This window comes from Apteryx mantelli, chromosome 3 (assembly GCF_036417845.1).
Source record: "Apteryx mantelli isolate bAptMan1 chromosome 3, bAptMan1.hap1, whole genome shotgun sequence".
Taxonomy (NCBI): domain Eukaryota; kingdom Metazoa; phylum Chordata; class Aves; order Apterygiformes; family Apterygidae; genus Apteryx; species Apteryx mantelli.
In genome coordinates this window covers 139,699,664-139,718,833 of record NC_089980.1, presented here as the reverse complement: position 1 = coordinate 139,718,833, position 19,170 = coordinate 139,699,664, and the positions used below count along the sequence as shown (strand labels likewise).

The following is a 19,170-nucleotide window of genomic DNA, read 5'->3' as shown; positions in this document are numbered from 1 at the left end:
GATAACCCTGGCGGCAGCGCTCAGGGCCAGACAAAAGAGCCGGAGGCTCCTCACAAGCACTGATTGATGGCGGAGGTGACAGAACAGGGCTTTGTTCTGCACTGCTACCCTCCCCTGCCTTTCCCCACCCTCTGGCAACTGCCGACTGCCTCTTTGTCGGTCTCACAGCTCAGCACACTGCTGGCCAGCGTGGGCGGCTCCTAACACATCAAGAGGACCCCAGAGGATTGCCTGAATGCTTTATTTCCACCCCGAGTGGTTCCATTCCTCAGAGCCGAGAGGCTGCTGCCCCAGTGAGACAGGATTAGAAGCAGGCATGGAGTCCAAACCTAGGAGACGGGGATTTATTGTTGGAGGTTTACAGAAAGCGAGGCCTCAGAGCCAGCCATGTCACGGATGCTGCCTGCCATGCCGGGAGCTCCGGCGAGCGCAACATGGAGGTGAATGCAGAAGAATTTCTCTCTTCCAACATGGAGACCCCAGGTCCACGCTGGCAGGGGACGGAAGTGCCCAACATACAGTAGCTGATAAGGCACTTGAAATGACTACAAGCCACAAGGCAGTCCACTGCTTCCCTCCTTCCTTCCTTGCCTCCCCCAGGTACGTCGCAGATTAACCTACAGAGAATGAGGTGTTGGTGGAGAGCTGTGGGGCCCCAGCTCTAGCTGTCGGTGCATCACGGGCAGGAGGCATCGGGCCACTCTCACTGGTGGAATTTCTTGCTTGGGTTGTTGGCGTAGTCCAGCAGCAGCTGGCATGGCGTGAACTGGCTTCCATAGACGGCCTCGTACTTCCGCAGCTTGTCCACCAGCTGCTTGGCTCCATAGGAGTCTGTGTACCTGAAGGGACCTGCCAGGGACAGAGGGATAAAAGTGGGATACGTTTGTATCAAGGCAACGAGAAGCACCAAGGTGCCTGGAAGGGTGAAAGCACTGGATTCAGCCGATCCATCCTTAGGCGGAAGGGACCCCAGCGTCTGGGCAAAACGCCATGTGGGTGAGTGGTGCAGGAACCCTGCTCTCTGCCTGCTGATCTGCACTGAGCAGAGGGAGACTGAACGGTGCTTATCAGCTCGGCTTTATCTGTGCCTTTTGTGGGCATGAGGAGGGGAACAGTGGGTACTTGGCACCATTCTTGAGCTCTGCATGCAGTGGGAGACCAGGATTCCAGAAGCTTTGCAAGAACTCTGCCTGCCCATCCAGGTGAGCAGCTACGGCAAGAGAAGAGATACCAGAGCCAAAGTTCAGCCTCACTTTCCACTGGCTAAGAGACACAAGACCGCACAAGAGGAAGCCAGGGATCTCTTGAAAAATGTAGGTCCTTTGCAAATCTCCCACATACCCCACGACTAACAGCCATGCTAAGAGGTCTTCCTTTGGGGTTATGGAAAGGGCTGACAAGGCTGGGGCTAGCATGACTCTGCCTTCTTATTCATACCTGAAGACACAGCAAATGGCCCGGTTTGATTTATTTGATCCTCATCACCCTGAAAAGCCCTGTAATACAGTTGTCCCAGCAGAGAGGAACTCCACAGGGTCCTAGCAGAAATGTATCACACACCTTTAAGCAGCCCTCAGCCCCACCACCCCCTCTTGTGTGGCTGGCAATGCTGGAACATCTCTGGCTCAGGCTTTATAGGAGAGAAGGAACTCAGGCTGGACAGGATTTGCAGTTCAAACCTGGCCTTAAAGGCTGCTTACCTCTGGCGGCTAGAGCCCACTAGGCATGCCCACCACACTGCTTTTGAGCCAAAGCGTGCAGTCTCACAAGCACCCCAGACGAACCCACTTACCTCCCAGGTATGGCGGGAAGCCCAGGCCAAACACAGCACCGATATCTCCCTCCACGGGGTTGCTGAGGATCCCTTCCTGCAGACACATGGCTGCCTCATTCACAAACCTCGTCACCAAGCGCATCTGGATGTCCTCCTCAGTGCAGCTGGAAGGAAATAGTCTTTAAGGTTCTGAAGGTAACAAAGCAGTTGGATGGAGGAGCACGTGAAGCCAGCAGAGAAGGGGGACAGTGCCAGGCTTGGGGTGGGGGGGAAAGAATTGTTGCTCACGGGGACCATCCCTAGCTCCATGAGGCTAAGGAGTACTAAGATCTGTGTTGCAACCCAAGGCAGGCGAGCAAAGTGGCAAGGACTTGATCAAGTCAAATGGGAACTGCTCCAAAAGACACTTCAGTGCCAGGCTGTTCAATAGGTGTGACACCAGGAAGGTCTGGGTTCCCGGAGGGAAAGGCAGGGGCTGCACCAACCCACCTGCTCCAACAAGCCCCACCACAGAAGCTTTCTGCAGAGGTGCTCAAGTGAATGCTGGTAAATTCAGGCATGTCCATGTCCCCACTAGCACAGGCTCTCCAGAGCTAACAGCCTACGCCCAAATATGCCAGCCAAGACCAGCCAAATGCCATCTATAGCAACTCCATGTTCAACTCTGTTCTCCAGTGCTGCCTGCTGTGGCCCTCCTGCTGCTGCTCAGAGCCAGGAGAAGGAGCACTTGGCAGGGGGTAAGAGCCAGCCCGCACAGCTGCTCGGCTTGCGCAGTTACTTACACTTCAGGCCTGGCTGGCACCTTGAACCGCGCCAAGATCTCATCCATGCCAGGATTCAAACTCCTGTTCTTCACCCCCTCCTGGTAAACGTAAAAGCCTTTTCCTGCCTTGCGGCCTGTCAGGGAAAAAAAAGAGACAGTCACATCCTGCCACATGTCTCGCTTGCTGGGGACACCTTTGCCTCTGAGCTTTTCTTGTGTTTCTGTTAGCACAAGCAGATCCTCCCAGCACAGGCAGCTTCTCTGCCTTTCAAAGCAAACATGTTTCCTGCCTCACCAAGGACACAGAGGGAAGGAGACTGTCCATCTGACTCCTTGGCAAGGTGCTGCCACTGTGCCAGGCCTAAATGCCTTTGCTAGGTGCACACAACAGTCAAAAAATGTCACTGCTTCCACGGCTACAGCAGCAAAAAGGCATAGTCCTTGTACATGCTTGGGAGGGAGGGACAGAGATGACAAGATCTCCTGAGTAATCCTCACTGCCAGGTTCAGTCAGAGGCAATGTTTTGAGGGCAAAAGCAGTCATGGCCCAAGTGCAGGTCCCACTGACACACACCGCTCTGGCCTGGCTTGTTCAGCAGCACAGCTGCCTCGGCGCCTAGTTATACTGGGGAACAGCTGCCATACGGAGGAGCCATGATCTTTCCTTGCATACAGCTTCTAAACCTCAGCTTGGAGCTTGTTTCACTTGAGCACCTTTATTTCCATTCGCTTCCTCCCCACATCCCAGAGTGTTCATGCAGGTTTAATGAAGGGGCCAGACAGAGCTTCATGTCATCTTGTCTGCTGCCTCGGCTCTGGGCAGCATCTTTGCCTGCTGCAGCCATTTCTGCAAAGGAAGGTCTGACTGCAGCCTAGGGTTTACTCGGGGTTCAGCTGAGAGGGACTCCTGCCCCATTCGCAGGACTGTTTCTCTGCTCTCTCGCCTGAGGCAGAGGAATCTGATGGATGCTAGTACTCTTCCTTGAACAAAGGGGAAACGTGCTGGTTTAAATCAGCCTAGTGTCTCACCTAAGAAGCCTTTTTCCACCATGAGCTTGAACAACTCGATGTTGGCTCCTCCAAAGCGCTCGCCAAAGGCCTTGCCGAGGTCCTCAGCCACATGCGTGGCCACATCCACACCCACCTCATCGATCAGTGTGACAGCACCGACGGGGAAGCCGAAGGCTGTGGAGATGGTGTCTAATTTCTTTGGGTCAGTACCCTCCTGCAGGAATAGGAGGAGAAGCAGTAAGATCTCTCTGGATGAGGACCCTCCCCCATCCGGGGCCACTGACTGCAACCAGCCCCATTAGCTATTTGAGAACAGACAGGAGCAGCATAACTGAGCTTGCACCACTCCTGACTGTCCGCTGCTGCTGTGTAGGGAGGGAAGAGCCTCATCACTGCCTATACCGGGTCCCGTCGCACCACAGCTCAGACAAGAGCGTGCTGGGGACGTCCAGGGAAACTGGGGCTGACATCCCACTGCCACTTGTTGACAAAGTGTGATGCAAATTTCTTACAGCTGGCACCAAGCCTGGGGCAGGACAGGGCTCTCTTCTGCAAGGTGCTTTGCCTTGAACGTGACAAAAACCTGCTCACCTCAAAGGCCAAACAGGGCAAAGGTAGGACATGGTGGGCAGGGATCTGCTCATGGTCCACCCTGCCATTGCAGGTCATGCCCTGATGAAGACAGCCTGACTCATCACAGCCCAGGAAGATGCTCTCAAGCCTGGCCACTGGGTCAACGGCAGAGCCAAGAGAAACCTGCACGCTCACTCCCTGCCTTGCTCCCAGTTGCCATTTTGACTCCTGTGATTAAAACCCTGCTCTCTGCTTTGCAGCTCTGGGCTGTTTTGCCAGGGAGGGCAGCTTGCAGCTTAGGGAGAGCTGCCTTGCAGACAGGCAGTGTCCATTCCCCGTGTCACACAGCACAGATAACGGCGCACCCTTGCACCTGCAATTCACCCCCTGCCTCACGTGTACCCTGGATGTTTTCAAATCTAGATACCGTATTGCAACAACTGTCCAACCGAGCTTCCTGACAGCTCTGGGTAAGAGATGCGGCTCACGGGACATGTACCAAGCAGGAACTGAGTGCAGTGGCTGGACAAAGGGTTTGCTGGATGCTCAGTAGCTGACCGAATACACACCTGGAGAACTCGGACCACTTCTGCCAGCATTGGCCCCAGACACCTGGTGGTATAGAAACCAGGCCCATCCTAGGGGAGAGAAGTGCAACAGGAAGGCAGGTGAGTTCAAACAGCAGGAACACTACCTTTATTGATCACACAAGAACTGTTTCACAGTCTGAGCTGCAGTTCAGGCACTGACAGGCAGAGACACTGAACTGCTCTATTTTTAATGGTCTGTAATTGACTTCTGGAACAGCTTTTACCTGTAGGGCTCACCAGGGTTTGAAAACCTTCATAAATTTACTCCCTGGAAGTCCCCAGGGTGTTTTTTATTTAAAATAGTGCCTGGAGGTCCAAGGCAGGCTGCAGAAGTCCCCTCGCTTCACACCAAGCCCAAAAGGCTGCCTGGGGGTAAAGGGTGCTCAGCCTGAGTGAAATAGGCATTAATCTGTTGTTTTACCTGCTGATGTTGCTCACAAAGTCAGGAAGCAACAGATTAGCTGCAAACTGCCATTCAGGGAAGCATCTAATTTGGAAGTGAGGATTAGAGAAGCACAGTATCTCCACTGACCTACAGAGACACCTAGGGCACTTTTAGCCAAGCCAATGTTACCAGCGCCACAGCAAACACCTGCTCTGCAGCACCGGCAACCTCACACTTCAATGAAAAGACAAATCCGAACATACACTTATCAAACTGCTCTGAACCTACAAGCTAATCCTGCCGCAGAGGTGAAATGGCATCACTGATGCTTTCTACTAGGGAGCATGAGACCTGCTCTGTTTAGAGGGCCATGTGCTTAACAGCAACTGTCAGCCTAATGAACCAGCCCAAACCCATGGCTTTGTGCCCTGCTGCCTCTTCCTGGAGGCCACCGTGATTCATTCACAACTCCTGACTTGCTGTGCTGCACTCAGTCCTCTCCCCCCGCTCTGTGCAGCTCTTCCCTGACACTTACATGTGTGTTTCTGCCCTCCCTCTCACATGAGATTTAAATCCAAAGAGAGGAGGATTACTGCTCACAGGTCCCTCTATTTCTGCTGCTCCGCAGGGAGAAGAGGCAGTGAGAGTCCTGCCCAGACTCCGCTCTCAGATGCCACTTGAGACTTCAGCCTCCTGAGGGATCACCTCGGCACTAGCCCACTTCCAACCTCCCTTTTGACTTCACAGCAGACGTAGCTAAGGCCAGTGTATTCACAGCCATGTTACATCCTCACCTCAGTGCACAAGACTGACCTTTATTCATTAACCCAGCTCCTATTCGGGCAGTATTCCCTCACCTTCACCACGATGACAACCTTGCCCTGTTTGAGCCCAATGGCAACAGCAGAGGCAGCTGTGTCCTCGGATGTTTTGTCTGTGGTGATGATTTCCAGCAGCTGCATTTTGTCAACAGGGGAGAAGTAGTGCATCCCGATCACCTAGGGCAGAAGGAAGAATGGAGGGTTAAAACGGACTCTGGTGCCCAGAGCAATCGTCTGGGAAAGTCAAGTGCCCAGCTGCAGGAGGAAGCAGGCCAGCACAGGCTGCAAGACTTCGTCACCATGCTGCGCTATCATTCAGCCACATATTCCACCAGATCCTTCTCCGAGGGGGGCACTTTCCAGCTCCCTCTCTCCTTGGCTTTCCCAAGGATGCAGCATATGCCCACAGCTCTCAGCCCACTGAAGATCAGTGCATGCTGCTCAGCTCTGTCTGTACTTGTTAATGGTCTGGCAGCAAAGCTTTCCAGGGAATCTTAGCTGAGCTCAGACCCCCCGCGAGCCATGGGCACTGCATGATCTGCAGGCGCTATCTGACTTGGGAAAGCGGCCACGTTCCTAAGTGGTGCTTTTCCTGAGCTTTCACAGCGGAACAGCAGTCACAGAGACAGCTGTTGAGCAGATTCAGTGTTCTGCTTTTTTTTTTTTTTTTTAAAAGTGATGAAGTAATCTACGGACAAGGCGGCACATTTCCAGAAATTAATTATAGAGGTAAGTGAAGCCTTCCTTTGGGAATGGCATTTAAATGTAGATTATTCATCTCTGTGCCTGATCTTCCTAATACAGCCATGTAATCAGGATGTCATCTTCATGCTTCCTGGAAGCTATGCTTGGCACTAAGATCTACATAAGTCAGAGACACCTTGCAGGAAAGTTGCAGACTGCAAAAGTAATTAAAGAAAATGCATTAACTAGTTAACTGATTTCCTATTAGCTTCCCCATAAAGAGGTATTACATGGGCAGTTTATCCAGCAAGAGGATGCTATTTGCGAGTATGAACAAATAAGACAGTTTGCATTTCAGATGCAACTAAGGTCTGAACAGCAAGCCATAAAGAGACTCATGAAGGTCACAGGTACCTCTAACAGTTGGGACACACATTTTTACTCTACAACTTTTACAGGTGTCCACAGAACTTCCACAGGAAGATACGCAGCAGAGGCAATGAACTGCCCTGGGTAGATTTGAGACCCTTGTAGGGAACTGTAGGAATTTAGGGAAGCAGCTGAAGGCACCTGTGCAGCAGCATTTGTGTAACACTTTCTGACAGAGCTCTAGAGCTTCCCTTTCCTTCTCCCAAAGCTGCTACTGCCTCCCCTTCCCACATATCTCAAAGAGCCTGGTTCTTGCCATGGGATCGTCTTGCCATGGGACATGCTCGCTCTGGCCTGCATTTTCGGCAGCCTGCTGGCCCCAGGCAGGCAAAGCAGATTCCTCAAGCTAGGGGAAAGCATTTCCCCCCTGTTATATCAAGGCCACCCAGACTGATGCTTAGCCGTTGGGAGGTGATGCTACCTGATCACACAGATCCCTCACACCACTCTGGACACCGCAGTGTCATGTCTGGCCTCCCCTCCTGCTGCTCCTGAAGGGTGCAGGTCTCCTGCAAGGCCTGTGTCAGATCTGCCAGCCTCATAGTTAACAGATTATCACAGATGCCCTCAGCAGTCATGGATGCCACTACAAAACTGTGTGTGCAGCTGACTCCTCTCAATCCAGTGCATTTGCATGTCTCAGATAGTAACTCCACCAAATGTGTCCCTCACAGCAGGCTGCTCCATGTGAAACAGATTTTGACCCAGATATCCTTTTCTGGGCTATGGCTATGGGATGAGGATGCAGCTACCAGGGAGGAGCAGGCCATGGCACTGCTGCTTAGACTTGAGTAGAAGCAATAAAGTACCCCCCTGTTCAGGTGGATCATTTGGAGCCACAGAGAAAACCCACCACCCACCTCAGGAGCTGATCCTATGGCTGACCAGTTAAAAAAATGGGTCCAGGGTCCCAGTTTCAGCATCTCTGAGTTCAGCTACCAGCTGCTGACTTTTCTTCCCTTTTTGCTGCTACATTAGTGCCCTTCTCCCTAGGAAGGTACTTCCCTGCCATGGCAAATGACTCCTACATCTAATGAATTTTCTCAGCTTGAGTCTTTCCACAGCTTCTCTGCCTCTTGTGTGCATTATTGCTTCCTGAACCACTGATCTCCCTGCAGTACTGTGCCCTGCTGCACCAACATCTCACTTGGGGCAAGTCCACCTTCATCCCCTTTGTACCTATCGAAGGATCACAAGCTCTTTGTTCAAAGCTTGCACTGGAGGCAGAGGTCGAGCTGTTTCACGTTCTGAGGAGGAAGCAGAAGATCCCAGCCCTCCTCAATAGCAAAGCCATTTGCCACTAGCAAGCAGCTCAGCACAGAGCAGACTCACAGCAGGCCCATGGTGTTGGGCACTCACCTTCTCTGGCCTCTTGCTAGCAGCAGCAATTTGGCTGATTGGGAGGGCAGACGTGTTACTGGCGAAGATGCAGTGAGCAGGGATCACCTGTGGAGAAGGGGGGGGGGGGGGGGGGGAAGACAGTTTAAATGTCCAAGGCCAGATTTGGACTGTGATGCGCAGAGCCCTGAGAGAACAGTGCTAGCACAGAGCATCCCAGCATTTGGTAATGCCTTAAGAACAAGACGAACCTCTTTCAATCTGTCAGGGCAGACAACATTAGAAACTCATCCTAAAGCAGCAGTGCAAGTCAGCCAGAACTGAACTGCAGGACAGCTACACTGATCTCTCTCCAGGTTTGTGATACTGGTCTGTCTCAGATCCACCATGATTCTGCCAGTTCATTGCGACCACGTTAGACACTAAGGAGGGACTCCAGAGAGGAGCACAGGCCAGTTCCTTTAATATACACAGCCACTTTCTCAAGCGTGCTCTTGAACAGAAAAGGAGCAGTGGCAGCAAGCTAGGGATAGCAGGTAAAGGACTATATATCGTGGAAATACAGAAGGACATACCTGTCACAAAGCACTCAGACAAATGGAAATTTTTTTGGAGTGGCTCCCAGGAGTCCAGGTATGTCAGAACTGGATAGGAAAATTGCTGTTGGCACCCACCCATGTACTGAAATGAGTAACTAGTACCAAGCACTAATCTGCAGCACAGAGGAGATGTGAAAAACCCAGCAGGGCAAGACACACTGAGTGTCCATCGTACAGGGGCTATGTCTAGCACAAGCTGCTCAGAACTGACACTCACAGCCTCCACTTCCTTCAGCACTTTGTGCTTGATGTTAATGTCCTCAAACACAGCCTCGATCACCATGTCTGCTTTCTCAAAGCCTTTGTAGTCCAGCTGGCTCGTCAGGTTGCTGAGAATCGAGTCCCTCTCAAATGCTGTCAGGCTCTTCTTCTTCACCTTGCTGTTCAGCCTAGGGAAGGACAGCTCCGTCAGAGCTCCAGGCTAGGCCCTGGTTCATTGTGACACCAAGCTCATCCACCCCTCCTGGAGCTGGGACCCAAAACACCATCTGCAATCCAGCAAGACTGTCACTCTGCCTACTGGCCCCTCTTTCCATCCGGAAAAAGTAGGGCCCTGCTCACGCAACTCTTGGTGCATTAGTCTGAAGGTCAGTCATTTACAATCCTTAGAGTTGTGCAGCTGAGCACTATCTCTGCTGAGCCAGGAGCATGGGGGAAAGAAATCCAGCTTTTCAGAGGTTTGATCCGATGTGTCCCAACAAGAGCACCCCCCTCCCCTTAGTTCTATAAGCTACTGCTAAATCTAAAAACGAAAGCAGTCACATATTAGGTGGTCTACCTACCTAAGGAACTAAGGCTGAATACACTGGACCTATTTCGTAGCAATATCCCAGCACACTGCATAGGGCAACCTTAAAAGAAAGCACTGTTGTGATATCTACTGGAAGAAGACTCCAAAGGGACAGACGTGTCAGGAGTTCCCGATCGCCTAAAAGTGGAGGAGTATTTTGACTAAAGGAGGCCTCAGCCAATCCCGAGTGAATTCCTTTAAGCTCCCATACCCCTTGAAGACCTGCTGCTGTCCTCTGTCCAAGCCTTGCTGTGCTGTGTCCTTCAGAATGGTCTTCAGTCCTTTATCCACTGAAACCTGTGCAATTCCAGCTCCCATGAGCCCTGCTCCCAGCACAGCCAGGGTCCTACACAGAAAGGGGAGACACATTCAAAGCCAGAAATAGCTGAATTTCTACTGCCAGTCAGACTCATACAGATCCTGCCCATCTAGGTGGTACTTCTAGTGAGGTCACACAAGAAGATTTCACTTGTGAGCGAGACCTCTGAACTGCAGAAGATTGGCCTTCTGGAGCTGGAAATCTCTCTGCTATGCTATGCTGCTTTTCAGGGCTCTAGACCAGTCGGCCCCAACAGCCTTTCAGCAGAGGTTCTCCGACTGCTCCTTTAGGCATCCCACACTTGCACTTACTTGACCTCTCGCTGAGGTGTTCCAAACTTGTTCTTCTTGCATTGCACCTGCCCACGGTAAAGTCCAAGCAGTGCCCTGCTTTCTTTAGTCATTGCAAGATGGCCAAAATTCTGGAAGAAAGGAGAGAGGGAAGCAAAGAGTTTGGCCTTTAACAACTGTCACACTTTCAACATGCACGCATCAAAAATATGGCAAAGGGGCAGCACAGTCACCCATGCAATTGCACAGACTAGTAACCTGAACAGAAATGGAAGAGCAGACAGGGCATGTGCGTCCTCTTTGCACAGAGTTACCTTCAATGCTAAGCACAGCCCACTTTGCATTATCACCTCCCATACAGGCTGCCAGAAGGCAGTAGGAAACTGCTCTTTCAATGTCCTTTTCCATAAACAATATAATTCAAAGCTTCTGAAAAGAGTGTGTGCCTCTAACCCTCAGGGTCTGCCTAGTAGGAGCCTGTCAGGGAACGAGAATAGCCATGATACTTTTATGTCCAAGTCCTTCCTACCCACTGAACCATTCACAGCTTGTTTCCATTCCTTGTAGGACTCTCCCACCACACTCTGGGAAAGAGCTTTCACTGGCAGTTCACTGTTGTGCTGGTAAACCAGAAGCAATCCTGCTGCCTCAACCAGCCAGCAGCTGTGGAGTCAGGATGAGATCAATGCAGGAGCCGATCTACTTCCCCCAGTGGCAGGACCAGGGCAAGTGTGTGGCCCTTTCTACCCCCCCCCCCCCCCCCACATCCTCAGCTAGCTGGGGACCAGTGCCCCAGTGACTGACCGCCAGGTAAAAGGATCCTGCCTTCAGACTTTTTGACACCTTTTCAAATTTTTAAACAAGCCAGCTCTCACTGAGAACTGTAGCCTGATGCTACTTTCAGAGGATCAGGGTTGTGCAACAAAATCAAAGCAGTCAGGAACAGAGGCAGGAAGACAAGAGACAGTCTAAGGCGACAGCAAACTAACAAGGCTGTCCGAGCCAAACCAGCTAAGGAAAATCCAGCTCTAGAAAAACCATCAATACAACATTTTAGAGCAGGCAGTATCTTCCTTAACCACTGTCCTGCGAGTTAAAGACTCGTTAAAATACCAGACACAAAGCCTGTAAGAGAACCTGCAAACCTCCTATCCTGGGGGAAAGAGAGAAACATTAAAAATAAATAAATAAGACATCACACAGACGCTTTGTCTTTAGAGGGTTCTGGGAAGATCTCTATCCTGCTGCTATTTTGAGGAAAAAACATTCATCCTCTTCTGAAAGGAACAAAGCATCCCCAAACTTTTATTTAGCCTCAGATCAAATGTAGGTGGAATGAATAACTGGAACAGAAGGGGTACATCCAGGAGATCACTGTTAAGGTATGAAGCAGATGGCTACATCTCAGACCAGGACCTAGTCACTGGAAGAGAACAAAAGAAACTACTAGACATGTCACAAGAAACTGCTGGACATGGCAGGTAACTGTGTGAGAAGGTGACAAAAACTACAGATGACAACAGCCATGACAAACAGCTGGATTTCATTGGTGGTTAAGGGGGAGTGACATGAGAGACGACCAAACTGCAGAGATAAATGGACAGGAGCATTGGGGACCTTCCGGGGTGTCAAGTCTTGCAAGGCCAGCAGTGCCCAGGTAACCATATCAGCAACAGTGTGTAAGGCCAAGATTATCTTATCAGTATCAAAATTCCAAATTTGGGTACAGATGTAGCAAAATTGGGGCCAATGAGGGAAAAGTATTAGGAACATGTTGTTTACTGGGGAGGAGACAAGGGCAGGGAAAGGGAGGGATCAACATGGCCGGGGGAAGAACAAGCACATGAAAATGGAGAGAGGTGGGGAATAAAAGTGTCAGGCATAAGCAAGCTGTTGGTCAGAACGCTTGTCTGGCCAAGTGCTACAGCTGATCACCAGTCTGTCCTGTCTGCAAATTAAACTCTATGCCTGTCTTCCTGTGTGTGTGCATGCGTCTCTCTAATTATTAGCAAACTTCAAGCTGCACTGGATAGCATGTAGGACAAGAGGTCTGGGGCCAGCTGCTTGATAGACCAAGGATCTACAGACAGCTACCGGAGGGACGTACGTGTGTGAGTGTGCGCGCATGTATGCACATGTATAACCACTAGTAAATCTCAATTCTGATCAGCCAAACAGGAGTAACAGCATCGGTCATCCCTGTTGTTCATGTCTACGCGCCTGCTGTTTGTGTTTACGTGGGTGCTAGTAAAGGCACTGCTCTGTCTGGGCTGATCCATGTGGCCAGCTGTGTGCGTATTTATCTGCATCTTTGCAATACATGCTCATTCTCACCACCGGCTGGATCTAGGAATGGGAAAAAGCAGCAAACAGTCTGAGAGGAGAAATACTTTGGGCCTTAAAAGGCACAAGGTTTGACTTCCCTTAGCAGTCACTATCGGTACTAAACTTAACCAATGTGCCAAGAAACTAAAGGATCGAAGGCAAAGGATCAGTGAAATGGAGGCTTATTTCACAGAATCACAGAACAGTTCAGACTGGCAGGGACCTCTGGAGATTGTCTAGTCCAAAACCGCTGATCAAAGCAGGGCCAGCTAGAACAGGCTGCTCAGGATCGTGCCCAGATGGCTTCTGAGCATCTCCAAGGACAGAGACTCCACAACCTCTCTGGGCAACCTGTTCCAGTGTTCAATCACCCCTACAGTAAAAAAGTTTCTTCTTATGTTTAGGTGGAATTTCCTGTATTTCAATGTGTGCCCATGCCTCTTGTCCTTTCACTGGGTGCCACTGAAAAGAGTCTGGCTCTGCCGTCTTTACTGCCTTCCATCAGGTAGTTACACACATCGTTTAGCCTGGAGAAGAGAAGGCTCAGGGGGATCTTATCAATCCCAGCTCTCTCAGCCTCTCCTTACGTGTCATATGCTGCAAGCCCATAATCATCTTCATGGCCCTTTGCTGGACTCGCTCCAGTAGCTCCACGTCTTTCTTGTACCGGAGAGTTCAGAACTGGACACAGCACTTCAGGTGTGGCCTCAGCAGTGCTGAGTAGAGGGGAAGGATCACCTCCCTCGACCTGCTGGCAATGCTCTGCATAAGGCAACTGAGGATGCTGTTGGCCTTGTTTGCCACAAGGGCACATTGCCGCCTCACGGTCAACTTGTTGCCCACCAGGACTCCTAAGTCCTTCTCTGCAGAGCTGCTTTTCAGCGGGTTAGCCCCCAGCCTGTACTGGTGCCTGGGACTATTCCTCCCCAGGCGCAGGCCTTTGCATTTCCCTTGGCTGAACTTCATGAAATTCCTGTCTGTCCAGTTCTCTAGCCTGTCAGTGTCCCTCTGAAAGGCAAGTACCAGCCAGTATTCTGACCAGAGTGGTAAATAGATAGGTAAGATCCGCAGAGGGACAGAGAAGAGAGTAGTCCTGTTTTGGATGAGAAACAAGAACTGAAAAACAACATCTATTCAAGAGTACACAATTATTCATGGGTGAAAAAGGGCTAGCACTAAGTATCTGGACTAGAAAACATGACAAACAGCAAACGAGTAATGGAGAATCAACACTCTAAGCAAAGATGACAGTGAAAAAAAGGTGGCAGAAGAAACTGAACGCTGGTAAAAATGAAAGGTAACAAGTTTTGGAAGAAATGACTTAGTTGTACCACATTACCGAGGAGTACTCATGAGACTAAGACAGCACTATACCCACCTATAGAGTACCTGTTTCATATGACAATCAATCAGTCAAAAAAACAAACAAACAAAAAAACAAATAGAAAATCCTACTATGGGACATGTAGAATGGTGAACTTCATCTGGTCACTCCCAACTCAAAAAAGATAGAACAGACAGGAATAAGAAAAGGCCACAAGCTCTTTTCACTGATGAAGAAGCTTGAAAAAACAGTTCTGTTGTTTAAGATAAGCCATTTTCACAGTCCCACTCCCAGAAGAGGGGGCAGGGATCAAGGCACCATTTTGAGCAGCCTGTGAAGAGTATTTTCCTTTGTGCAATGCTAAACACAAGTCTTCCACTTCTATATAACACACCGATTACTACTAGGGACCTAATCTCCTTACCTGGGATTCAGTGAGGTATCCAGCGTCATGCCCCTGATCAAGACCAGTCTTTACAACCTAGTCAAAGAAGAGCAGTAAAGATATGCCACTGTTAAGGCATGCCTGCCAACAGCTACACTTTAATTAATTACTTGTTTAGCTGTGCCTCCTGTTTTCACCATCAGCCCTTCCCCAAAATTCAAGGGACAGTTGAGACTCTCTGGATCCTCTCAGTGCTGTCCAAAGCAGAGCTATGAACCATCTGGTCCTTCCAGCACAGAGCAGCTACAATGGCAATGCACTTTCTGTCGGGTTAAGTTTTACACATACCTCGCACTTTCAGGAACTGTTTCAGTAAGACTGTGCTCCCAGGGTCAGAGGGAGACATTCACTGGTTTTAGACAAGTCTTGGCAACAATTTAAATAGTGAAAAGTCATTTTAAAATAATTCATCCACGGGCAATGTTTTCAAGCAGTACAATGCCTGTGTTACTTAGGGGACTAAGTTTTAAAGTTTTGGGTGCTTAGTGCTATGAAAATAGCAACTTGCCTTGCTTCAAACAGGTTAATTATCTCATTAGAAACTGTACAGGAAACCTGAAGAAACTGCAGCTGAAAGTTGCACAGAAAGTATTCCAGCTAAGCCTTCCCTCATTTGGGATTATTGATCTTTCCCTTATCGGTGCCAGTACCACATGAATTGCTGGTGATATTCTGGGAAGCTATTCTGAATTTGAATGTTTGCTCCATACAACACAGCCAGTACTCATCAAGACTGATCTTCTGTAAAGTACTGCGTGGTTTGACTCAGACGAAGGAACCACCTTCCCTCTCTTTGTTGCCATGTTTTATCCTGCAGATTCACCTTCAATGTAGTTTCATGTGTCTCAGCAGGAGTTACCTCAATGATTTTTAGTGGAGCAGGGTAGAGTCCTTTGGTCTGCTTCTGAACTTTGCTCTCCACTGTCTTGTAGACTTGCTGCCTCACAAATGGAACAGCCATGGCATAATCTGTTATCTCTGCAAGATGGGACAGAACACATCTCAGCATGGCCCTATATGCATAACCAGCCTTTAAATGACTAACCTGAATGTTGAAGACTATAGGTGTGAATATTGCACATCTGGAATAGGAACGTGCACCTGAAACCCAGTTAGACACAGCTAGCATTGGTCTGGTCAGATGGTTTTCTATGGCTTGTTCCAAGGACACGTCCCTTTTAGGGCTAAACTATCCTCCTAATGCAGTCAGTGACAGACTGCAAAGCTGACCTGTGGAGAAGAACTGGCACAGACAGATGTCATCATTTCTGGGCTCTGCTAAGTGTGTGTGTTAAGGGCTCTGCTAAAGAGGATCAGTGCAGAGCAGGTCCATGTGCCTCTCCCCACTTGATTACACAAGGCTGGTACAAAACTTGCTACTAAAGCTTACAAGATGGATAGTCCTCTGGGGGGAGGTGCTGTTTCCTCCCCCAGGCCTGGTTCCCTTCTAGTACACTTCAGGAGTCACCATGCACAGCTCTGGCAATGCCACTTGAAGATCAGATGTGCAGAGTAATGTTTTCTCTATCAACCCATCTGGTTCTGGAGACTATTACAACATGAAAGAACTTTGTTTTGAAGCTGGAATTAAAAAAGAGCATGAATATACCCCTGAGAATCAAAGTTACATTATACTCACTGCAGTCTCTTGGGAGTTGGCTATGATACCCATAGACTTACTCTGTATTAGCCCTTTTGATCTTTTGGCAGACACAGTCTTGTTGGCTAGTCCTCTGGCAAAGCCAATTGCTACTTCCTCCAAGTACTCAATTGTTCGTGCTTCTGGAGCTTTCAGACCTGGCCCTGTGAACAAAAGAAAAGTTATGAACAAGATGGAAAGGCTCAGCAGGAAAGCATTTGAAAAGACCAAAACATTTAATATCCATGGCATTATGCAGAAATGCCAAAATGCCAATTCCCAACAGTAGACAGCAGTACGTCCCTTAAACATCAACACTGCTTTCATGGAACCATGGAATAATTTTGTTGCAAGGGAAGACTGGAAGCCATCCGGTCTAACCCACTGCTCAAAGCAGGGCCAACTTCCAAGTTAAATCCAACTTTGGAATTAGATCAGGTTGCTCAGGGACGTGCTCTGTCACATTCTGAGCACTTCCAAGAATGGAGATCCTGCCACCTCTCTGAACTCCCGTGCAATGTCTGACCATCCTCATTACGAAGATCTTTTTGTAACATCTAATTGAAATTTCCCTTGCTGCAATTTGTGTCTCTTCCCTTTCATCCTTTCACTTTGTGTAATTGTAGGCAACACCTATATCTTAACAGAACATAAGTGTCTTGCCTTCCCACCTCTTGGTGCACCTCTGCTTTCCTCTGTGGTACAGTAAGTGCACAACTGAGTTGTACTGACACTATTGCTATTAAACATCCAGGCAACACTTATCAATAACTGCATCCTTAAAAGTTATTTGTACTGGAGCTAATGCACAATAAAACCTCATCAACCTTTGACCTTAGGTGCAGGAAACCTCTCACTTGCTTTAGCTAGCACCAAATACAGTAAATTCTAACCAGATCCCAAATGGCATGCAATCCACCTCGCTGCTCATCTGTGCTAACAAAGCTGTCCTAAAAACAACAAAGCAAGCCATTACAAAGGCATGTTTTAGCAAACTCTGGGGGTGGGTTGCACAATTTCCAAGCACAGGGCTGATGTCATTAACACAGGAGAACAGAGCACAGGGTTGAAAATGCAGTTATGCATATTAAGCTGCTGGAGGCAAATAAAATGAGTAATTAATGAAGGAGCACTGCCCAGTAAATTTTCACAGGATCACCACAAGGAAACTGCAGCTGAAAGCGCAGCCTTGGGCTGGGCTGCCTCTGACCTAGCAGAACAAACTTGACAAGATTACAACTCTGCATCCTTAAGCTGGGCAATCTCATTAATCTTTGCTGGGAACAGCTCCAACCACACCCACATACTGTACAGGGTCCTCAGAGCTAAGAACATACCACAGCAGACAGCTGCTCCCTGATAGGGAAAACAGTTATTTAAAAAACAACCCCAAAAAACAACAAAAACAAACAAAAAAAAACAAAGACCCCCCCCCCAACTCTACAGAATTTGAAAAGGTTTCACTTCTCTTTTCACAGAAACTTGAGAGCGCATATTCTGCAGACTCCAGATCCTGCTGCCTGCTGGAGGGTCTCCTGGCAAGGAGCAGATAAAGGAACACGGGCATTTTGACCAGATCATAAGAGCTCACCATCAGGATGTTTTACCTTTCCCTGGCAGTAAGTCAGAGCCAGTCTAGAGAAAAACAGTCCAAACTTAATGATACAGCAGATTTCATTTTACAGTCAGCTCGGAAAATTTACCCCAGAGCTGCTGCCTAGTCTGCGTTTCAGCAATGACCAACAGCTTTTAGAGCATTCATTGGAAACTTGAGAGTATTCCCACCTCCAAGGGTGAAGGGGTTTCTGAGCTGAAACCTTACCAGCCTGCAAGTTCCCTTCCACCACATCAAGGCAACACGGGACCTTTAGCTTTAGTGATGTGAGGTGCTACAGTATGTGAATACCTCATTTCCCCTTTCCATTAGCTTTGCGTTCAATGCCCACAAGCTCTGGACTTTGATACTGCAGCTGGAAAAAACACTTTATTTATAGACCTGAACTGTAAGAACTATTTAGGTGAGGTGGTGAAATCCACATATGTGCTTCTTTACCTGCAGTTGCCTTTCAGCATCTTAATTGCTGTAGGGTCTTAACCAAGGAAGCTTCAAGCTGTCAACTAGCATCTGCTTAATTATATAAAAAATCTGGGCACATTATTAAGTGGATCAAAAGAATGCTGAAGAGTTCCTTATTGAAGGAGAACTAATAGCACCCCATGAAACCTCCTCCTTGGATTCTACAGTCCATCTACTTCTGCCATTCCCACTAGATGAAATTGTCTCCTGATTAATGCTGCCTTTTTCCTTTAGAGCCTTCTATTATCAGTTAAAGCATCACCACAGATAAAGCTGCTTTTGCCCAGACATTCAGAATGAACATGAAATACTCAGCAAAAAGCCTTCTGGCACTGGGTGCTGCTTGAATGAACAAAGAACGCCTCTAAGGTTCACAGATCTTTTTTTTGTGTTCCTCCTAAACGCTTATCTGATCTGAGTTACGATTCCTAACAGCTCTTTAAAAGTTCAGGTTTCCTTTTAGCAAGCCAGAGTAATCATTGGTATAAAAAGCCACATTTACAAGACCATACTTAAGCAACTACGCAGTGGTAAAGTTTACTCAGCAGATTTTTTACTCAAGCCAGGGTGCCACTGACCCATTTTGTAAGTCAGAGGAAAGCTAAAGACATCTCACCCAGCTGAACAGCGGTATGTGAAACAGAACAGACACTGGGGCTTCCCCTGCTTTTCTCAGGATAGGCAGATTTTTTTTGTTCATCAAATTAAGGCACGAATCGCCCACTGGGTCCTTCGGCCATGCTCTGGCTGGGGAAACTGAGCTCAGCACTCTGCAACTATGTGGTAGTATCAGCTGCCACGATGGTTTCTAACTCCCAGCTGCAGCTGTTCAGAGCTTTTGGCAGAGGCTGCAGAGGGTTGGCCCCTCCAGTCAGCTACCTTCCAAAAAAGTTGCCCTGATGCAAGAACAGCAGAAGCAAGCAATTATTCATTAGCCCACTTAGGAGTTGGAAGTGCAATTTGGTCTGCAACTTGCAAGGAATTTCTCCATCCA

At 48.8% G+C, this 19,170-nt stretch overlaps 1 protein-coding gene across 1 annotated transcript in view; it reads right to left on the bottom strand.

The window, feature by feature from the left end:
• Positions 1-330: 330 nt before the first annotated feature.
• Positions 331-19,170, bottom strand: part of HADHA (hydroxyacyl-CoA dehydrogenase trifunctional multienzyme complex subunit alpha) — a 28,033-nt gene continuing 9,193 nt past the window's right edge. Inside the window, exons 8-20 of the mRNA XM_067294489.1 lie at positions 16,141-16,263; positions 15,320-15,438; positions 14,440-14,496; positions 10,388-10,497; positions 9,969-10,103; positions 9,185-9,356; positions 8,390-8,476; positions 5,954-6,094; positions 4,691-4,759; positions 3,567-3,762; positions 2,557-2,671; positions 1,793-1,938; positions 331-849 (exon numbers count right to left, since the gene is read on the bottom strand). Coding sequence (XP_067150590.1) covers positions 704-849; positions 1,793-1,938; positions 2,557-2,671; positions 3,567-3,762; positions 4,691-4,759; positions 5,954-6,094; positions 8,390-8,476; positions 9,185-9,356; positions 9,969-10,103; positions 10,388-10,497; positions 14,440-14,496; positions 15,320-15,438; positions 16,141-16,263 — 1,616 coding nt within the window. The 3' untranslated portion in view covers positions 331-703. The remainder of the gene's footprint in view (positions 850-1,792; positions 1,939-2,556; positions 2,672-3,566; positions 3,763-4,690; positions 4,760-5,953; positions 6,095-8,389; positions 8,477-9,184; positions 9,357-9,968; positions 10,104-10,387; positions 10,498-14,439; positions 14,497-15,319; positions 15,439-16,140; positions 16,264-19,170) is intronic.